This window comes from Staurois parvus, unplaced genomic scaffold (genome assembly GCF_062004578.1).
Source record: "Staurois parvus isolate SC_StPar_1 unplaced genomic scaffold, SC_StPar_1.0 ptg000452l, whole genome shotgun sequence".
Taxonomy (NCBI): Eukaryota; Metazoa; Chordata; class Amphibia; order Anura; family Ranidae; genus Staurois; species Staurois parvus.
This window is the reverse complement of record NW_028318248.1, coordinates 180,728-201,077: the sequence shown is the minus strand read 5'-3', so window position 1 is coordinate 201,077 and position 20,350 is coordinate 180,728. Positions and strand designations below refer to the sequence as shown.

Genomic DNA, 20,350 nt, shown 5'->3' with positions numbered 1-20,350 from the left:
GCATTGCTTCATTACCTTTATATTTAATCAAGAACGTGAGCCAAAACTCTCATAATAAAAGACAGACCTAAAATTACAGGAGATTAAAAAAATATGAAAATATTGTACACATACTGTATATTGCCATGATTGTACAGGGAAAAAAATTCTCAGAAATACAGTGGGTATAGAAAAAAAAAAATCACCCCCTTTAAAATAATTACATTTTGTTGCTTTGCAGCCTGACATGAAGACAGACAAGGGTTTTGTTTTATCCAGCTGTATTTGCTCAGTGCAGTGGAAAACAGATCAGCCCCTTCCTAAAAATTACTTGTAAACTCAATCACGTGTAGCTAATCACCTTCCCAATGGCACACAAAAACATTTGACTTTCAACTGTGGTCAGCTTTAGTTATTTTTTATTAGCTCAGAGTGCTAAGAGCTTTCTTGGAGTATTTCAGTCCCTGGTAGTGCAACTGAAGCAAACAATCAACTATAGGTGGCAAGGCATTGGCAGAAGATCTCTGGGATAAAGTTCAAGACAGAAACAAGTCAGAAGATGGATAAAAAAAAAAACATTTCAAAGGCTTTATCAACGCCTAGAAGCACAGTGAAGTCTATTATTAAGAAGTGGAAAGTATTTGGTACAATACAGACCCTCCCTGGATCAGGACATCGCTCCAAACTGGATGAAAGAGCCAGGAGAAAACTGGTCAGAGAGGATACCAAGAGGCCTACAGCAATTCTGAAGCAGTTGCAGAAATTTATGACAAAGAGTGGTCATTGTACGCATGCGATAACATTATCACAAATTCTCCACCAATGTGGCTTGTATGGGAGGGTTGCAAGAAAAAAGGCACTCCTCAAGAAGGGCCACATGCAGTCACGACTAAACTTTTCCAAAACGCATCTTGAAGATTCTGAGGCCACATGGAAAAAGGTCTTATGGTCAGATGAGACTAAAATTTAATGATTTGGGTGCAGCACTAAAATGATATGTCTGGCAGAAATTCAATACAGCTCGCCATCCAATTTTTGCACACAATGGTTGAAGGAGAAAAAGATGAATGTCCTTGCATGGTTTAGTTAGAGCCCAGACTTAAACCCCATTAAAAATCTGTGGAATGATTTGAAGACTGCAGTCCACAAACAGTCACCATCAAATTTAACGGAACTTGATCAGTTCTGCACAGGAGACTGAGCAAATATTGCAAAATCTAGATGTTCAGTTAGTAGAGACATATCCCAATAGACTAAAGGCTGGAATTAAAGCAAAAGGTGGTTCAACAAAATACTGACACAAGGGGGTGATCCTTTTTCCAACTCAATGATTCTATTTTTGAATTTTTTAAAACATTTTCTGACATATTGGTGTTCTATCGTTCATTTGGATGTTATAAGTTGGACTGAGTAAATACAGCTGGATATAAAAAAAATCTGTGTCTGTCTTCATTTCAGGCTGCAAAGCAACAAAATGTGATTATTTTAAAGGGGGGTGATTCTTTTATATACTCACTGTATCCGATGACATAAGAAGCTAAAGAGGGTAAATTAATTTAACCTGTGGTCTCCAGACATGACCAATGCACTGGATATGGCCCTTTGCTTGTCTTTATCTGGCCCTTTGGGGGACTATTCCTCGCACTGACAATAATGATGAGGCACTGCAAAAAAGTGGGGCATGTAACAATTGGGCGCAATAGAGACATGGAAACTGAATGCGACAGCCATCTTGTTAAGGTCTCAGCATTTTGGCTTCATGAGCAGGTTCCTATTATTCCCCCTACCCCTTTGCAAACTATGGAATATGTAGCTGTAACTTTTAACAAACTTCAAAAGAGCCTCATCTTAATTAAACCACAAATAGACACCAACATCCAGGACTGTATATAATAATCCTATGAATATACCTGTCTGTGGTGACGGTGTGTGTTACAGACATTTATTGTTCACATTTGTTCTTGTTAACACTGTGAAGGGTTGATAGGCCCAAAGCTATCTAGTGGCAGTTTGGAGTTTCAAGGGTTAATTGTGTAATTAACCTAATCTGGTGACAATCACTCTCAGGCTGCTGGCACATAGATTGTGGTCCTGCAAGCTGGAAAATCTTTGTACAGGGTGCAGCTGTGAGTGTGGGATTGGCTGGTCCTTTGTCACGAGTCAGTGAGAAGGGCAGTGGTCGGGCACTGTGTGCATCACAGGCCATAATTTCTCCTACTCTCAGCAACAATGGGACCCTATTCTCCCTACTGACACCAATGATGGGGCTCTATTCCTCCAACTGACACAAACAATTTGGCACTATTCCTCCCACTGACACCAATGATGGGGCAAAATTCCCTCCATTAATACCAGCGATGGGGCATTATTCCTCCCATTAATACCAATGAATACTGATCACAGGTGCTATGCAATTCTTTTACTCAAACTGACAGCAAAACCTGAGGTATTGTTTACTCCAAGAACGCTGGGTCATTTTCTACACCCACTGGCCAAGGTCGGGCCCATCTAAAGTATAAAAGGACAGTAAACTGGCCCTTTGTTTGGAAAGTTTGGAGATCCCTGATTTAACCACTAGACAACTGGGCTATAGCCGAATGATCGCTACAGCGTGGTTGTCCAGTCCTGTGAGGACATCATATGGCGCCCTCCCGCGCGCCCCTGGGAGTCACAGCGTGACGAAAGTACTGCCTATAATCGGCAATTGTCAGAGGATGGATCGGCATCGATCATCAGGGCACTGATGATCAGTGCCCTGATGATCAGTGCCCAGCAGTGCCACCCACCAGTGCCACCCACCTGTGCCCAGCAGTGCCGCCCACCTGTGCCCATCAATGCCCAGCAGTGCCACCCACCTGTGCCCATCAGTGCCTAGTAGTGCCACCCACCTGTGCCCTGCAGTGCCGCCAGTCAGTGCCCAGCAGTGCCGCCAGTCAGTGCCGTCAGTCAGTGCCACCCATCTGTGCCTATCATTGTTGCATATCAGTGCAGCATCATCAGTGCCACCTATCAGCGCTGCCTATCGGTGCCACCTCATCAGTGCCGCCTATCAGTTCTGCCTATCAGTGCCCATCAGTGCTGCCTATCAGTGCCCTTCAGTGCTGCCCATCAGTGCAGCCACATCAACGCACATCAGCGAAGGAGAAAAATTACCTGTTTGCCAAATTTTATAATAGGAACAAAGAAAACCTTTTTTTTTTAATTTTTAGCAAATTTTTTTATTTAAAGTGTAAAAAATAAAACACCCAGCCATGATTAAATACCAACAAAAGAAAGCTCTATTTGTGTGAAAAAAATGATCAATATTTCATATTAGTACAGTGTTGCATGACCGCACAATTGCCATTCAAAGTGCGACAGCGCTGAAAGCTAAAAAATGGCCTGGGTACGAAGGGGGTATAAGTCCAGTAGGTAAGTGGTTAAACTACTGTACCCACACCTGATTAAAGGGAGGAGCTGCTACAGAGGAGTTATTACCTTCCTCCTTCATGACATAAAAGCAGGAAACAAAACTGAAAGGAGCTTGAAACAACAACTTGTAAGTATCTGTATCAGATATATATATATATATATATATATATATATATACATATTCCGTATTTTTTGCTCCATAAGACGCACCTGACCATAAGACACACCTAGGTTTAGAGGAGGAAAACAAGAAAAAAAAAAATTTTGGACCAATGGAGTGCAGACATAGTACAGGAAATGACCAGAGACTACAGACATAGTACAGGAGATGACCAGAGACTGCAGACAATACAGGAGATGACCAGAGACTGTGGATGTACTACAGGAGATGACCAGAGACTGCAGAAAGTACAGGAAATGACCAGAGACTACGGATGTACTACAGGAGATGACCAGAGACTGCAGACATAGTACAGGAGATGACCAGAGACTGCAGACAGTACAGGAGATGACCAGAGACTGTGGATGTACTACAGGAGATGACCAGAGACTGCAGACATACTACAGGGGATGATCAGAGACTGCAGATATAGTACAGGAAATGACCAGAGACTACAGATTTACTACAGGAGATGACCAGACACTGCGGACACAGTACAGGAGATGACCAGAGACTGCGGACACAGTACAGGAGATGACCAGAGACTGCGGACACAGTACAGGAGATGACCAGAGACTGCGGACACAGTACAGGAGATGACCAGAGACTGCGGACACAGTACAGGAGATGACCAGAGACTGCGGACACAGTACAGGAGATGACCAGATACTGCGGACACAGTACAGGAGATGACCAGATACTGCAGACAATACAGGAGATGACCAGAGACTACGGATGTACTACAGGAGATGACCAGAGACTGCAGACATAGTACAGGAGATGACCAGAGACTGCAGACAGTACAGGAGATGACCAGAGACTGCGGACATAGTACAGGAGATGACCAGAGACTGCGGACACAGTACAGGAGATGACCAGAGACTGCGGACACAGTACAGGAGATGACCAGAGACTGCGGACACAGTACAGGAGATGACCAGAGACTGCAGACATAGTACAGGAGATGACCAGAGACTGCAGACAGTACAGGAGATGACCAGAGACTGTGGATGTACTACAGGAGATGACCAGAGACTGCAGACATACTACAGGGGATGATCAGAGACTGCAGACATAGTACAGGAGATGACCAGAGATTGCGGACATAGTACAGGAGATGATCAGAGACTGCAGATATAGTACAGGAAATGACCAGAGACTACAGATTTACTACAGGAGATGACCAGACACTGCGGACACAGTACAGGAGATGACCAGAGACTGCGGACACAGTACAGGAGATGACCAGAGACTGCGGACACAGTACAGGAGATGACCAGAGACTGCGGACACAGTACAGGAGATGACCAGAGACTGCGGACACAGTACAGGAGATGACCAGAGACTGCGGACACAGTACAGGAGATGACCAGAGACTCCGGACACAGTACAGGAGATGACCAGAGACTGCGGACACAGTACAGGAGATGACCAGATACTGCGGACACAGTACAGGAGATGACCAGATACTGCAGACAATACAGGAGATGACCAGAGACTGTGGATGTACTACAGGAGATGACCAGAGACTGCAGAAAGTACAGGAAATGACCAGAGACTACGGATGTACTACAGGAGATGACCAGAGACTGCAGACATAGTACAGGAGATGACCAGAGACTGCAGACAGTACAGGAGATGACCAGAGACTGCGGACATAGTACAGGAGATGACCAGAGACTGCGGACATAGTACAGGAGATGACCAGAGACTGCGGACACAGTACAGGAGATGACCAGAGACTGCGGACACAGTACAGGAGATGACCAGAGACTGCGGACACAGTACAGGAGATGACCAGAGACTGCGGACACAGTACAGGAGATGACCAGAGACTGCGGACACAGTACAGGAGATGACCAGAGCCTGTGGACACAGTACAGGAGATGACCAGAGACTGCAGACATAGTACAGGAGATGACCAGAGACTGCAGACATAGTACAGGAGATGACCAGAGACTGCAGACATACTACAGGAGATGACCAGAGACTGCGGACACAGTACAGGAGATGACCAGAGACTGCGGACACAGTACAGGAGATGACCAGAGACTGCGGACACAGTACAGGAGATGACCAGAGACTGCGGACACAGTACAGGAGATGACCAGAGACTGCGGACACAGTACAGGAGATGACCAGAGACTGCGGACACAGTACAGGAGATGACCAGAGCCTGTGGACACAGTACAGGAGATGACCAGAGACTGTGGATATAGTACAGGAGATAACCAGAGACTGCAGACCTGTGAGGGGGGCACCTGAATTTGACAGGTACCCGCTCCCACTTCCACTGCAATCGGAAGCAGAAGTTGTCCTCCCTATCTCCCCGTAGTCTTCAGGGACACGTGACAGGTCTCAGAAGACTACAGGACCATGCACAAAGCGCAGCTCTTCTTGTGCATGCGCAGTGGGCACCCGGCTGTGATGCCGGGTGCTCACACTAAAGATGCCGGCGCCAGGGAGAAAAGACGGCCGGTGAAACAAGCGGTGGTGAGGACACCACTGGACCAAGGAACAGGTACAGTAAGTGGCTGTATTTTAAAAGTCAGCAGCTACAGTTTTTGTAACTGCTGACTTTTTTTTTTTCAGCCAGAACTCTGCTTTAAAAGGGGCAGCTGCTTTGGGCCCTGCCTGGCACTGCTGCACTGCTGACTCAGATTCCTCCTCTCTTCTACCACAGAACAGCTGAGTGGCCGGCCCGGTATTCTAACACAGCAGCGGGGAGGGAGTGCGGAGTCCTGGTCAATATTCACTCCATAAGACGCACAGACAGTTCCCCTTATTTTTTGGGGGGAAAAAAGTGCATCTTATGGAGTGAAAAATACAGTGTGTGTGTGTATGTATATATATATATATATATATATATATATTGTGAGAACTAGCATCAAATGTAGAGTTTTCAAAGCACGCAGCCACTCGCTTCTTTCTTTTTCAGGGCCTTTATGCCCAATTTTATTTAAAAAGTTCCACAAAAGAGCTTCCCACGCAGGGGTATCCACCATCACAACACATGAAACAATATTCAGCCTTCTGGCTCTATCAGGTATGTAGCGGTCTCCTACCAACTCCTTCCAAAAAATGGCTTTTAGCACACAGCTACTCTGGCTTTCACCTCTCCTAGGTGGAGCCCTCCTGACTCCTGGGCAACAACCTTCTGTCTGCCGGGCTGGAACCCAGAATCATGGGTTAGGCCTCTACAAAAAGGCCTGCACACACCTGTACAATCAATGTGCTGGGGGTTCTCAAAACACGGACCCTGGATTGGAGATTTCATCCCTCCCAGATCTCTTTGAAATCTCCAGGTTCCAGATCCCAAAACGGTCTTTACGAATAAATGAGGAAACCAAAAAGCCAGTTTTCTCTGCATTACATAAACCCTCTGGAGCCCCTCAACCTGCCTGGTTGAGAATCCAGGGTTATCAGCTTGACTTCGACCGTGACAGGATACCGCACTGCCACAATATATATATGTATACACATATACATACACACACACTTAGATATTACATTCTCATTCATATTAGATTCTCATGTATCCTAGTCAAGATATAACTAGTAATAGTCACATTCAGCTGGACTTGTTCTGTAATGTTGAAGGTATTTCCTAGCTTATCAAAACCACTTTTTCAATTCTGTTGAGAGTCAGGACTATACCCCAGCATTTATATCTACACAGATAACACTGGAATACCTTAAAGCAGTATTAAACTAAATAGCAAACATTTATTATATTTCTGCTTACCAATTCTTAGATTTGATAATTGCATTGGTTTTCTTATTTAGATTTTCTTTCCTTTATTTCCACCTAGTGATCTAGTCTGTTGTTTTTCAAAATAACAAGCTGTCTTGCAGATTTAGCAGTTACAGGGTTGAGACCAACCATTTACTACTAACAGGGGTGCTTACAACAATCAGCTTTTATTTACTTACTGTATGTAAAACCTTTATCCCAAAAGGAACACTTCTATTTGCTATAACCGCTTATAAAGCGTTAGCTGCAGTTTGGCTTTAATTTGCTAGTGTTTCTAAATCTGCTAGTCCATCTCGTACTCTCCTTCCCTCAATGCAGCTGTCCAAAGGTGCCCCTGTGCTCCTTCCCCAGAGTGTAGGAACTCTAATACAAGAGATGTGTTACTGGCAGAGGAGGGGGGGGGGGGGGAACTTAAAAAAAAAAAAAAAAACCCCAAATGCAGCCATTGTATCTCATAATTGGTAATATGCAATATATAAAATGTTTGGTTTTGGGTTTAATACACCTTTATTCTGATCATCATAGAATTTGTCAAGGCAGATATTGATTATCCAATAACAGAATGGGAGGTATGAAAGCTATTAAACAACCCTTTTCTAGGTACATAATCTCATCATTGTTTTCACGAAGTCTGCAAAGATGTCAATCCCTTTTTCTTAGCGACTGGTTAAGTATAAAGTTTTGAAGGATCTGGCCCATGGCATTCTCACCTGATCAGAACTGAAGAAGTTGTGAGGTATCCCTGACAGCTTGTCGCCCCAGCCAGGTTCAGCCTCCCCCCCCCCCATTCTGGTGGTCTGGGGGGCATGGCCTGTCAAAGAAAGCTTTAAATAAGCTTTGGAGAGAGTGGTAGCATTTTCCCTTTTTCTCTGTTTGTCAGTGTTTTTCCTGCATCTGTTTGTGTTTTGGACTTTTGCCATTTCAAAGATGGCAGCCGCAGTGGAAGCACACTCAGGTGATGAGATTATCATTGATGGATAGGGACGCTGGTGTTAAACATATGTAAGACATTATCAGGCAGCACATGGTGGAGTTCTCTACTGATTTAGGATGCTTATGTGGCCATTGTCTACAGGAATTATCTCCCTCTTTATGGCATTTACCTTGGCTCTTCCTATCTCAGGTTTCCTTCTCTGTACTTGCCCTGGGATCACTGTGTCATGCTGTCTTTTATTTTAGCCTTCTGCTTTACCCTGTCTCTATGGGGAACGCTGCCCAGTCAGACCACCTATTGCCTGTATGGTAAGGGATTAGGAAAGTAGTGAAGATATTTAAAAAAAAGAGATCAACTTGCCCTAATGCTGTTGTAATATGTAAAGCCCTGAAAGGACCCCAAGAGCTTCAGCGCTTAAGATAGAGGGAGCCCTCTAAAGGCCAAAACAAGTCACCATCTAGGTACAAACATTCCAGGCGATGTCGTTCAAGGACATCATCTTGCTACCACTACTCCCAACATTTGGGAGCTTCCTCTTATTATCATTGCTCCCCATCTCCAAAACATTGCAGATGACCAGCCCCTAACAGTGGTTGGGTTTGTGGAGGAAAGTCATTGCCTGATAAGCTAGTGTGCAAGTCTGCTTGGAGGAAGCGTCAACAGACAAAGAAGAGAATGTCAGGGAGGTAGCCACTTTGGTTAAAGAATCAAGAAGAGTCGACACATGAAGGCTCTAGTCCTCCATCAGCAGCTGGATTGTTTATCACTTCTAACCAGTGACAGCAGGTAGCATCCAAATTGGATAGTTCTTCAGGGGACTATAACATTAAACATAACATTAAAGGGGCTGCAGGTTTTAACTTTTCCCTAATAGCACCTTTTGCAAGGGCAATAGGCTGGGATGAAGTGGAGGAAACTCCCCTCAAGAAAGTTCCGGTCTCATTTCCCTTTACTGAGGAACTGGAGAAATTTATCCAAGAAGAATGGCAGGGGCCAGAAAAAAAGGCCTGCATGAACAACAGGTTTTCAAAGCTTTATCCCCTAAAAAAAACAATGGTCAATCTGCTGCTGTCACCACCAATAGTGGACGCAGCATTAATGCGATTGGCAAGACATGTCACCCTGCCAGTGGAGGATGCAGTTACATTCAAGGACGGTCTTGGTAGATTTATTGGATGCCTACTTACATGTCCCAATCCATCCTGCCTTTTATAAGTACCTTTGTTTGTGATACATCAGTTCCAAATTTTGGTGCCTTCTCTTCGGTCTGTCCACCTCCCCCAGGACATTCACAAAGGTCCTAATGCCTAGAGATCAGCTTTCACTGTGTGTAGTAGAAATTCAGAGTTCCTCTGAAACCGTGGTGTCCCATACCATTACAAACTGTGCCATAAGTTTGGCCAGCGCCACTTCACCAGTCTAGCGTACCTCTGTTACCCAACTTCCAGTAACAGAATGGACCTCATGCGTGCTTAATGTTAACTCCTTCACTTCCCAAACCTCGGACTAAGTCACGGATCTCCGTAATGCTGACCTGCACCCAGTTGTTATGTGAAATGGGCCACAGGTGGTGGAAGAAGCCGAAGCAATGACTCACTCACTACCAGAGGACTTGCCACCTTCCTAGCTACCACGTCCACTGACTGCTTTGTGTCTTGGTTACTCCTAGCAACGTCAGTACTCTTCCTTGACTTGCTGAGTTAGCCCTGTGTGCTTTACAGGCCCTTTAGCTCTTTAGATAGACCAGAACTATTTTGCACCCCTTTTGAATAAATTCAGACAAGGTTCAACGGTTTATGTAGCTTTACTAGAGAAGCCTCAATATTACAGTCAAATATGAACAAGTCCAATCCCTAGACCTAGCTACAAGTGTATGGTTACCCAGGCATACCTCTGAGGTGGTAGTCCATGCAGGTAGTGTCCACTGCTTGGATGTCCTCCTAAACCTTGATGTCTTCAGTAGACTGTAAGGTCCCTTCCAAGAGTTGAGCCAAGACAGGAAAAAGTTGCCCTAGGTAGCTGCTGGCTGTAAAGGGTTACATCAAAATTGTATACTCACTTTTCCATAATTTTTCCTTCCTGATACATCATCACGGCAGTATACAGTTTGCCACCCTTGTGTTGATAGTTACAGAGAATGCCATGGGCCAGATCCTACAAAACTTTATAGTTAACCAGTCCTATTAGGTTGAGGGGGCAGAGCCTCAACCAACTGTATGCTGCCATGAGGATGCACCAGGAAAGGAAAATTACAATGTTAAAATGGCATTATATTTACTTTCTCTAAGCATATACTGGAGCTGGGATTACAATTGATGACAAGGTTGGTCCTCAATAGTGAGAATTTCACATGTAAACACGACTAAAGCTTCAGTTTTGCAAGAACTGCTGCTGAAAATGTCAGTATGTGACCATTCTGAAAAAAACAAAATTAGAGAACTGGAAGAGAAAATTGTAACAATGGTGGAGCTTTCCAATCCTGAAATGTGGATGTCTTCTGTTCTCTAAGCAAATTCCCTCTTCCCTAGGCTGGTTAAATTTAAGTTTGGTTCTGCTGTACTCAGTGGAACATCAATTTATTTTTGAGGTCTGGCCAGGTTTATCCCTAAACCTGGTGGTTGATTGTTCCTGCCTGCCTCTGGAAGAAGGTTCCAGAAATGGAGGAGGAAGATCAATCTCTGGGCTATGAATATTTATTTGATGTCAGCCAATCCCTGGGTACGGGTGCCCAAGGGTGCCCCTGGGAGGTGGCCTGTTGCCACCTCATCCCTTTAAAACTGAACCCATATTAATTACACAGGGTCTGAGGCTAAGTTAATGCAGATAGGGCACTAAGTGAGTTTAACTACCACCTTAATCAGTCTCAGAACCTGTGTAATTAATATGATTTCAGTTATAAAGAGATGAGGTGGTAATCCTATGGCCTGTGTTACTGTATATCTGTTGCTGTTAGGTTTCAGCATGTTCTTGGCTGAGGGCCTGAAAAAAAATCTTCTGGAGAACACTTCCTTAGAAAGCTGGGCTGGAGAAGGACCCCTTTCACTGAAGAGTGTGCTCTGGAACTGGTATAATACTTGGGGCTGGCAGCCTCTGAACAGGTAAGGGACACCTAGATTATTTCTAGCAGCCCCATTGGGGGTGAGCACACCACAAATCATTAGAGGAGTAGCTGTAAAGTAAACAAGCTAAGGGGTGCAAGAATGTAAAACTAAAAATTCCATGCAGATTACTAAATACACAGTAATAGCTCTTGCTCTTCATCAGCATGCTGCTTGCACTGCAACACACCTTTCTGACTCCTCGTGTTGCTTGTTCTTCTGCTGCTCTGACCTTTGCTGTACAGGAACTGCAAAAGGCTGATAACAAGTCAGAATCAGGTACTTATGTTGCATGCATTAAAAAATAAAATAAAAGGGAGATTGCAAGATGGGGGTCTACCTTTCTCTAAACAAATACTGTAATTAGCGGGAAGAAAATATTCAGAGGGAGCAACCATTTAAAACTGAACGCAAGGCACAGATGAAGTACATACAGTACTGTATGTGGTATCTGTTTTACCTTCCAAAGGATTTGTATCTCTGTCCATCCAATCCTAAGATTTACTAAGCTTTGCCATGCAGTACAGCCCTGATTTTTTTTTTCTGATGCAATTTAGTAATACCTACAGGTCTTGCTACTCCCCTAGTCTGTGATTGGACAGTGAAAAGGAGAAAAAAGCAGACTGATGAGTTCATCTACCTGTCAATCTAACTAACTGTATTGCTTAGAGTACATTTGAGGCCATTGTAATAACCATAATATATTGTGAGGCTTTGTTTATAGGAATCACATGGGCAATAAGTGTAAATATTATGAGATAAAACTGGCAAAAAAAACTGAAAATGAAAGATAAGTTTCTAAATAAAAAGTAAAGGATACATAAGGATTTAGTAAAATGTAAAAAAAATTGAAAGCTGTGTATTAAACAATCAGATTATCGTCTGATCACTTCGAAAGCGGGATTTTGCATACGATTTTCTGACCGTGTGTACTAGGCTTAACACAATTGTGCCCTTCCAACCTCATGGTAACAATTTGGGAAAACTCCTTTTCTTTTCCAGCATGACTGTGTCCCTGTGCACAAAATCAGGCAGAGATTCTCAGACACACTTCAAAATCTTGGGGAAAGCCTTCAGTAAAAGCTGTTATAACCACAAAGGGAGTTAACTACATATTAATGTCCATGGTTTTGAAATGGGTTGTCCAACAAGCTCATATAGATGTGATGGTCAGGTGTCTACAGATTTTGACTATATAGTGCATGTTACAATTTTTGCTTGGTTGTCCGTTATGTTCCTATAATTATTACAGGTACTTATATTGTGCCGTCAATTTACACAGCGCTTTTCATATATATTGTACATTCGCATCAGTCCCTAACCCTCAAGGGGCATACAATCTACGTTCCTTAACTTGCATTCATACATACACATACTAGGGCCAATTTAGACTGGAGCCAATTAACCTACCAGCATGTCTTTGGAGTTTCTGCATTATTGGAGCACCTAAAACCCCGAAATAAAGGACAAACGTTCCTGATTGCCCATTAAATAAACTAGGACGATTGTATTGGCACAATTACAAATGTACTACAGTGGTTCATCTTTCTTAAGGTCCAAAAATCATTATATACAGTAAATGTGTCACATAACCTGTATATGGAGCCTGAGATGATGAAGGTGGCCACTTGCACAGTTCCTGGATGTTGAGACAGGCATTGCAGGGGTGAAAAAAAGGCAGAAGTGCCAAGTTTTAGACACTATGAGCAGGAACTTGGGAGCGCTGGTATCTGATAAACACAAGTACAGCAGGTGATGCATGTGGAAACACCAAGTCCAGTAGATGGTGGAGTCAGGTCCCACACCTAGTTAAGTGGCAGCTGAACAGAAGGACACCAGCACATAAGCAGAACCAGAGTCAGGAACAGGCAGAAGTCAGCAAAAATCAGGCAGTGAGGTACACAGTCACCAGGCAGAAGTGTGGTCAGTAGTCCAAGCCAGGGTCGGCAGCAGAGGCAGACAGCAAACATGGGCAGGCAAGGGTAATCCAAGGTCAGAGAGGAAGCTGGGTTAGTAACAGGATCAAAGATGCACATCAAGACTGGATCATAGGAACAAAGTTGAAGACTAAACATCAAAAAACTAGTGCAGAGTTCAGGCTTAAATAGGCCACTTGTTGGCAGTGGACGTGTGTATGTGTAGGAAAATGTGCACTCTGTCTTCTATGCTCATAGAAATGTGCACGCCTATGCCTTCGCACACACGTGTTAGCCAGCCAGTGCATCTTAGCCTTGTGGCTGGCACCAAGTTCCTGACAAAATGTGAAAAGGCCCTCGATCAGATGTCCTACACCCATAGGTTCTCAGGAACTAGGTAAAATTATTTTTAAGTACTTGTTTTCAATTTTAGAGACTTTATTAGAGTTTTTATAAATATGTCTTGTTATAGACATCTTTGGGGCACCACTTCCACCAGTGAGGTCACATCTTCATCCAGTGTGGTCAAACCACAAGAAGAATCAAGATCTGAACCAACTATTGATGCTGTCTAGATATTTTACCTGTGACTAGATCTCTGCCTTCAATCAAAGCAATGGAATTTCAAAATTTAGGAAAAACTTCTGAATCCAAGGAAGCAAGCTTCTTCACCCAAAAAGATTATGTTCAAACAAATGTATACAGTAGGATCCCAAAATTACCTGGAGATTGCCAAAAGGCATTAAATAGTCTCCTTTCTGCCCCCAGGACCCCCGCAGAACAAATGAGACCCATTCTATTACAGACTCCAACAGTACAGGGACCCCTCTCTGCCTCTCCTTCACTGCAGGGAGCCCAGCACCATGTGTCAGGGCCTGTAGGTAAGTGCAGAATAAGTATGCTTATACTTGACAGATGACTTTTGTTCTATATATGCTTTTGATTTGTATGTAACCGTGTCTAGACGTACTTAATACTATACCATCAGAGATTGACCTATGGAATTGTTGCTCTTGTACTCATATTTGTGGTTTTGTAAACCTCCTTTAATAAAAAAAAAACATTGAATGAGTATGCTGCCCTTTTAGTCCAGGAAATAGACCTTACAGGGAGCACTATTGCTTTGGATGAGTGTACATTTGTGTCTACCGCTGAAGGGCGATCCACGGTTTATCACTTTTCAGAAGGCATTTCACAAACGGTGATGAAGTGTTATATTGCGTCCTGATTTAACCACTCACTGGAGAACCATAATAGGGAGGGGGCGCAGCTGGCTCCTGCTCCCAGTGGTGCTCTCAGAGGCTGATCCAGCCATCGATCAGGCAACTGGGGATCCAGAGTCTAAAGCAGCTCAGTGATGTCAGATGACACCTGGCTTTAGCTCGCTGTCAACTGATTCTGGATCACAGGAGAGCACAAGCAAGCGCACTCCTGTAACCCAGAAGAGAAGTATGGTAAAAAAAAATGCTTTGACTATACTACTCTTTTAGTTTTTGCATGTAGTGTTTTTCCACTGTTTCTTTGCACCCTGCAAAACCTTGGGATCAGTGTACATGCTTGCTGTTACTACCAGTGTACTGTAACTACAGCTCTCTTATATATGTTAATGTGTGGCATTGGGTTAATGCTATGCCTGTTGTAGAACGATGCCCATATTAAATGAATGCCCCAGCCCTAATTAAAGTACATTCTCTGCCTACATTGGTTTGCTAGATGCACAGCAAAAAATGTGTTACTTTACATTTTTTTGAAATGTTGGCAGCTATGGGTTTATTAACTGTTACATATCCAAAACCAAAAGAAAAAAATAGCCTTTGGATACCCTTTAAGGGAAATTACATTTTCCTCTGAATAATGCAGCAGCCAATGTTTTGCCTTTTCTGTTACTGATCACTATGCTTTAGTAAATGCACCAGCATTAAAAGTGTTGTAGAGTGCTAAATGTGTTGGAAAAAAATCCATATGGTTAGTTTTCTAAGATAGCTTTTATGATCCATTCAAGATGTAATTTCTTGTTGTAGGTGGTATATCTTATGTGCAGCCAGCCAGATTCTCTCCTGCAAAACCACCTTTAGATGATTTGGCAAGGCAGCTTTTTCCTACGCCCAAGAAAAGGAAGGCAGTTTTACCTTCAAGATCGTCAGTGCCTCCAGAAAAACGATTATTGGCACCAATCACATCACCTAGCTCTACTATGAAAGACCCATCCACTTATCAGTTGAGCACTCAGTTAAATTTCTTCCCAAAGTCAGGTGAGTTGAGATTACTTTCAAGTTCACTTGATACCTCAGTTGTTTCTTGTAACAGCAGTCTTGCAGAACTAAAAGACCTTCTAAAAATCGCATAAAGTATTACTGACACAAGAAGGGATATTGGTTGTTCACTGTTCACTGGTAAAGACTATATAACTGATTTGCCAAAGCCCACCGACATCTATGAATATGCCTTCTGTAGGAGCTTGGAAACAGACATAGATAGGACTGGTAATTCTAGTAAAAAAGGGCAAAGTAACCCTCAAAAAATAGAAGTGGAGCCTCAACAAAGATTGTTCCAATAAGAAAATGTGAGTGGAAATGATTAGAATGTCACTTCTGCTGGTCAAGGAATTAGTATGCCATAAAGCAGGGATGTCAAACTGGCCCTACAGATATTGCGAAACTACAAGTCCCATCATGCCTCTGCCTTTGGGAGTCATGCTTGTAACTGTCAGTCTTGCAATGCCTCATGGGACTTGTAGTTTGGCAACAGCTGGATGTCCACCAGGTTGACACCCGTGCCTTAAAGGATAAGTTCACCTGTGGGAACATGTTCCATCCATTTTTAGGGTGGAACATGTAACATGTTCCCATAGCCGCAGCAGCTCCCCCCCTCCCTCTGACAGATAGTACGTGGAGAAGTTTCTCCATACCATCTGTCAGATTTGAAAACAGCGTGGCTGTGCAGAGCTCCACCCACACAGCCGCATCATTCATTTACAGTGTTCTGTGAATGAGTGCCTACAAGTCCCGACAACCTTAGCGGCTGTGGGCTTGTAGTTTTCAATGAACTACCACAGCGATGTGGAGCGCCGTGGTAGTTTATTGAAGGTTCTTGTCAGTATATCTGCTTGCTTGTACATCCTGTACGGTAAGCAGATATTCTGACAGGTCTGCAGGAGACCTGCATGGCATCAGCGATCTACTGATCGCTGGTGCAATGCTTTCCAGGCTCCTTTGGACAAAAATAATAAATGCACATTTTTTTACCTGCAAAATAATGTGATTTTATTATTTTTGTCCAAAAGGTGATCTTATCCTTTAATGGTCTCTTGGAAGAGGGGGAGTGGACTTGCTTCTCCATGTCTTTTTGCTTCTGCTGGGGATGGGGGAGCAGCCTGAAATAGGAACCTATTCTGCTGATTCACATTCACTATTTGAGATATAAAATGTTGGAAAATCCAAAATTTTTGAGTTGTCATCAGATTAAATAAGTAAGGGGAAAGCTTCCAATTCTGCCACCTATTCCTATGACAACTGTCTTAGAAGGGAATTCAATCTGGAGATTTCCTGTAACTTCCTGTTGGGTCAGGAAATTAAGGAATATCTCCTCAAACAGAGCTAAAAAAGGTTAAACTGACAGGGTTTTCAATCATTACCATATCTAAAACTAAAAGAAAAAAAAAACATTTGGACAATGCATAATCTTTAAGGCAAAATCACATTTTTTTCTTTTATATTCCATCCAAAATATAATATCTTGTAGGAAGAGTAAATCTTTCATTATGCAATACAAGTGATAAATATTGTATGTAACACAATTGCAAATTGTATAATTCCCCCTCCTAATTTTAGTGTCGTTGGAAAAAGCACCAGAAATTTGTCTTTCTCATATTTGGAAGCACTGCAAATTGGGAGGTAAATAACTGCAGACTTTTAATAACAACTTATCAGTTCTGTGTCACAGATGTTGCTCCAAATAACAGTCAGTCAATGTTTTAACAGATAATTGCACCAACATGCATTACCATCTGCCATACCGCTGGCAGGTATATAATGGATCAAAGTGGGGAGAACTTTCAGATATGGAGGATATCGAGAAGGCCTACAGTGAACCTGGAAATGATTGGTAGGCATTGTGGAAGGGGCGGAGAAACAAAGTTCTGCGGGGAAATCTCACCATTGTAGGAGGGAAGCAGACACAAACTACTGTTGGAAGATCTCACCACTGTAGGAGGGGCGGGGACACAAACTACTGTGGGAGTATCTCACCGCTGTAGGAGGGGCGGGGACACAAACTACTGTGGGAAGATCTCACCACTGTAGGAGGGGAGGGGACACAAACTTCTGTGGGAAGATCTCACCACTGTAGGAGGGGCGGGGACACAAACTACTGTGGGAAGATCTCACGACTGTAGGAGGGGCGGGGACACAAACTACTGTGGGAGTATCTCACCGCTGTAGGAGGGGCAGGGACACAAACTACTGTGGGAAGATCTCACCACTGTAGGAGGAGCGTGGACACAAACTACTGTGGGAAGATCTCACGGCTGTAGGAGGGGCGGGGACACAAACTACTGTGGGAAGATCTCACCGCTGTAGGAGGGGCGGGGACACAAACTACTGTGGGAAGATCTCACGACTGTAGGAGGGGCGGGGACACAAACTACTGTGGGAGTATCTCACCGCTGTAGGAGGGGCGGGGACACAATCTACTGTGGGAGTATCTCACCACTGTAGGAGGGGAGGGGACACAAACTACTGTGGGAAGATCTCACCACTGTAGGAGGGGAGGGGACACAAACTTCTGTGGGAAGATCTCACCACTGTAGGAGGGGCGGGGACACAAACTTCTGTGGGAAGATCTCACGACTGTAGGAGGGGCGGGGACACAAACTACTGTGGGAAGATCTCACGACTGTAGGAGGGGCGGGGACACAAACTACTGTGGGAGTATCTCACCGCTGTAGGAGGGGCGGGGACACAATCTACTGTGGGAGTATCTCACCACTGTAGGAGGGGAGGGGACACAAACTACTGTGGGAAGATCTCACCACTGTAGGAGGGGAGGGGACACAAACTTCTGTGGGAAGATCTCACCACTGTAGGAGGGGCGGGGACACAAACTACTGTGGGAAGATCTCACGACTGTAGGAGGGGCGGGGACACAAACTACTGTGGGAGTATCTCACCGCTGTAGGAGGGGCGGGGACACAAACTACTGTGGGAGTATCTCACCACTGTAGGAGGGGCGGGGACACAAACTACTGTGGGAAGATCTCACCACTGTAGGAGGGGCGGGGACACAAACTACTGTAGGAGTATCTCACCACTGTAGGAGGGGCAGGGACACAAACTACTGTGGGAGTATCTCACCGCTGTAGGAGGGGCGGGGACACAAACTACTGTGGGAAGATCTGACCACTGTAGGAGGGGCGGGGACACAAACTACTGTGGGAGTATCTCACCGCTGTAGGAGGGGCGGGGACACAAACTACTGTGGGAAGATCTCACCACTGCAGGAGGGGAGGGGACACAAACTACTGTGGGAAGATCTCACGACTGTAGGAGGGGAGGGGACACAAACTACTGTGGGAAAATCTCACCACTGTAGGAGGGGCGGGGACACAAACTACTGTGGGAAGATCTCACCACTGCAGGAGGGGCGGGGACACAAACTACTGTGGGAAGATCTCACCACTGTAGGAGGAGCGTGGACACAAACTACAGTGGGAAGATCTCACGACTGTAGGAGGGGCGGGGACACAAACTACTGTGGGAAGATCTCACGACTGTAGGAGGGGCGGGGACACAAACTACTGTGGGAAGATCTCACCACTGTAGGAGGAGCGTGGACACAAACTACTGTGGGAAGATCTCACGACTGTAGGAGGGGCGGGGACACAAACTACTGTGGGAGTATCTCACCGCTGTAGGAGGGGCGGGGACACAAACTACTGTGGGAAGATCTCACCGCTGTAGCAGGGGCGGGGACACAAACTACTGTGGGAGTATCTCACCGCTGTAGGAGGGGCGGGGACACAAACTACTGTGGGAAGATCTCACCACTGCAGGAGGGGCGGGGACACAAACTACTGTGGGAAGATCTCACCACTGTAGGAGGAGTGTGGACACAAACTACTGTGGGAGTATCTCACCGCTGTAGGAGGGGCGGGGACACAAACTACTGTGGGAGTATCTCACCGCTGTAGGAGGGGCGGGGACACAAACTACTGTGGGAAGATCTCACCACTGCAGGAGGGGAGGGAACACAAACTACTGTGGGAAAATCTCACCACTGCAGGAGGGGCGGGGACACAAACTACTGTGGGAAAATCTCACCACTGCAGGAGGGGAGGGGACACAAACTACTGTGGGAAAATCTCACCACTGTAGGAGGGGCGGGGACACAAACTACTGTGGGAAGATCTCACCACTGCAGAAGGGGAGGGGACACAAACTACTGTGGGCGTATCTCACCGCTGTAGGAGGGGTGGGGACACAAACTACTGTGGGAAGATCTCACCACTGTAGGAGGGGCGTGGACACAAACTACTGTGGGAAGATCTCACCGATGTAGGAAGGGCGGGGACACAAACTACTGTGGGAGTATCTCACCGCTGTAGGAGGGGCGGGGACACAAACTACTGTGGGAGTATCTCACCACTGTAGGAGGGGCGTGGACACAAACTACTGTGGGAAGATCTCACCGCTGTAGGAGGGGCGGGGACACAAACTACTGTGGGAAGATTTTACCGCTGTAGGAAGGGCGGGGACACAAACTACTGTGGGAAGATCTCACCACTGCTGGAGGGGAGGGGACACAAACTACTGTGGGAAGATCTCACCACTGTAGGAGGGGCGGGGACACAAACTTCTGTGGGAAGATCTCACCACTGTAGGAGGGGCGGGGACACAAATCTACTGTGGGAAGATCTCACCACTGTAGGAGGGGCGGGGACACAAACTACTGTGGGGAAATCTCACCATTGTGTGAAGGGTGGAGACAAAAACTACAACTGGGAAAATTCTCCATTATGGGAGGGACGGAGAGACAAACCACTGTAGGGAAATTCTATTCTGGGAGGGGCAGAGACATAAAACTACCGTGGGGAAATATCAT

The 20,350-nt window shown here is 44.9% G+C and overlaps 1 protein-coding gene across 1 annotated transcript in view; it reads left to right on the top strand.

Moving 5' to 3' along the window:
* Window positions 1–3,491: 3,491 nt before the first annotated feature.
* The window catches only part of LOC149453081 (protein mono-ADP-ribosyltransferase PARP12-like), a 100,522-nt gene continuing 83,663 nt past the window's right edge, over window positions 3,492–20,350 (top strand). The window contains exons 1-5 of the mRNA XM_089688714.1: window positions 3,492–3,517; window positions 13,725–14,133; window positions 15,274–15,504; window positions 17,083–17,145; window positions 17,233–17,356. Coding sequence (XP_089544840.1) covers window positions 13,869–14,133; window positions 15,274–15,504; window positions 17,083–17,145; window positions 17,233–17,356 — 683 coding nt within the window. The 5' untranslated portion in view covers window positions 3,492–3,517; window positions 13,725–13,868. The remainder of the gene's footprint in view (window positions 3,518–13,724; window positions 14,134–15,273; window positions 15,505–17,082; window positions 17,146–17,232; window positions 17,357–20,350) is intronic.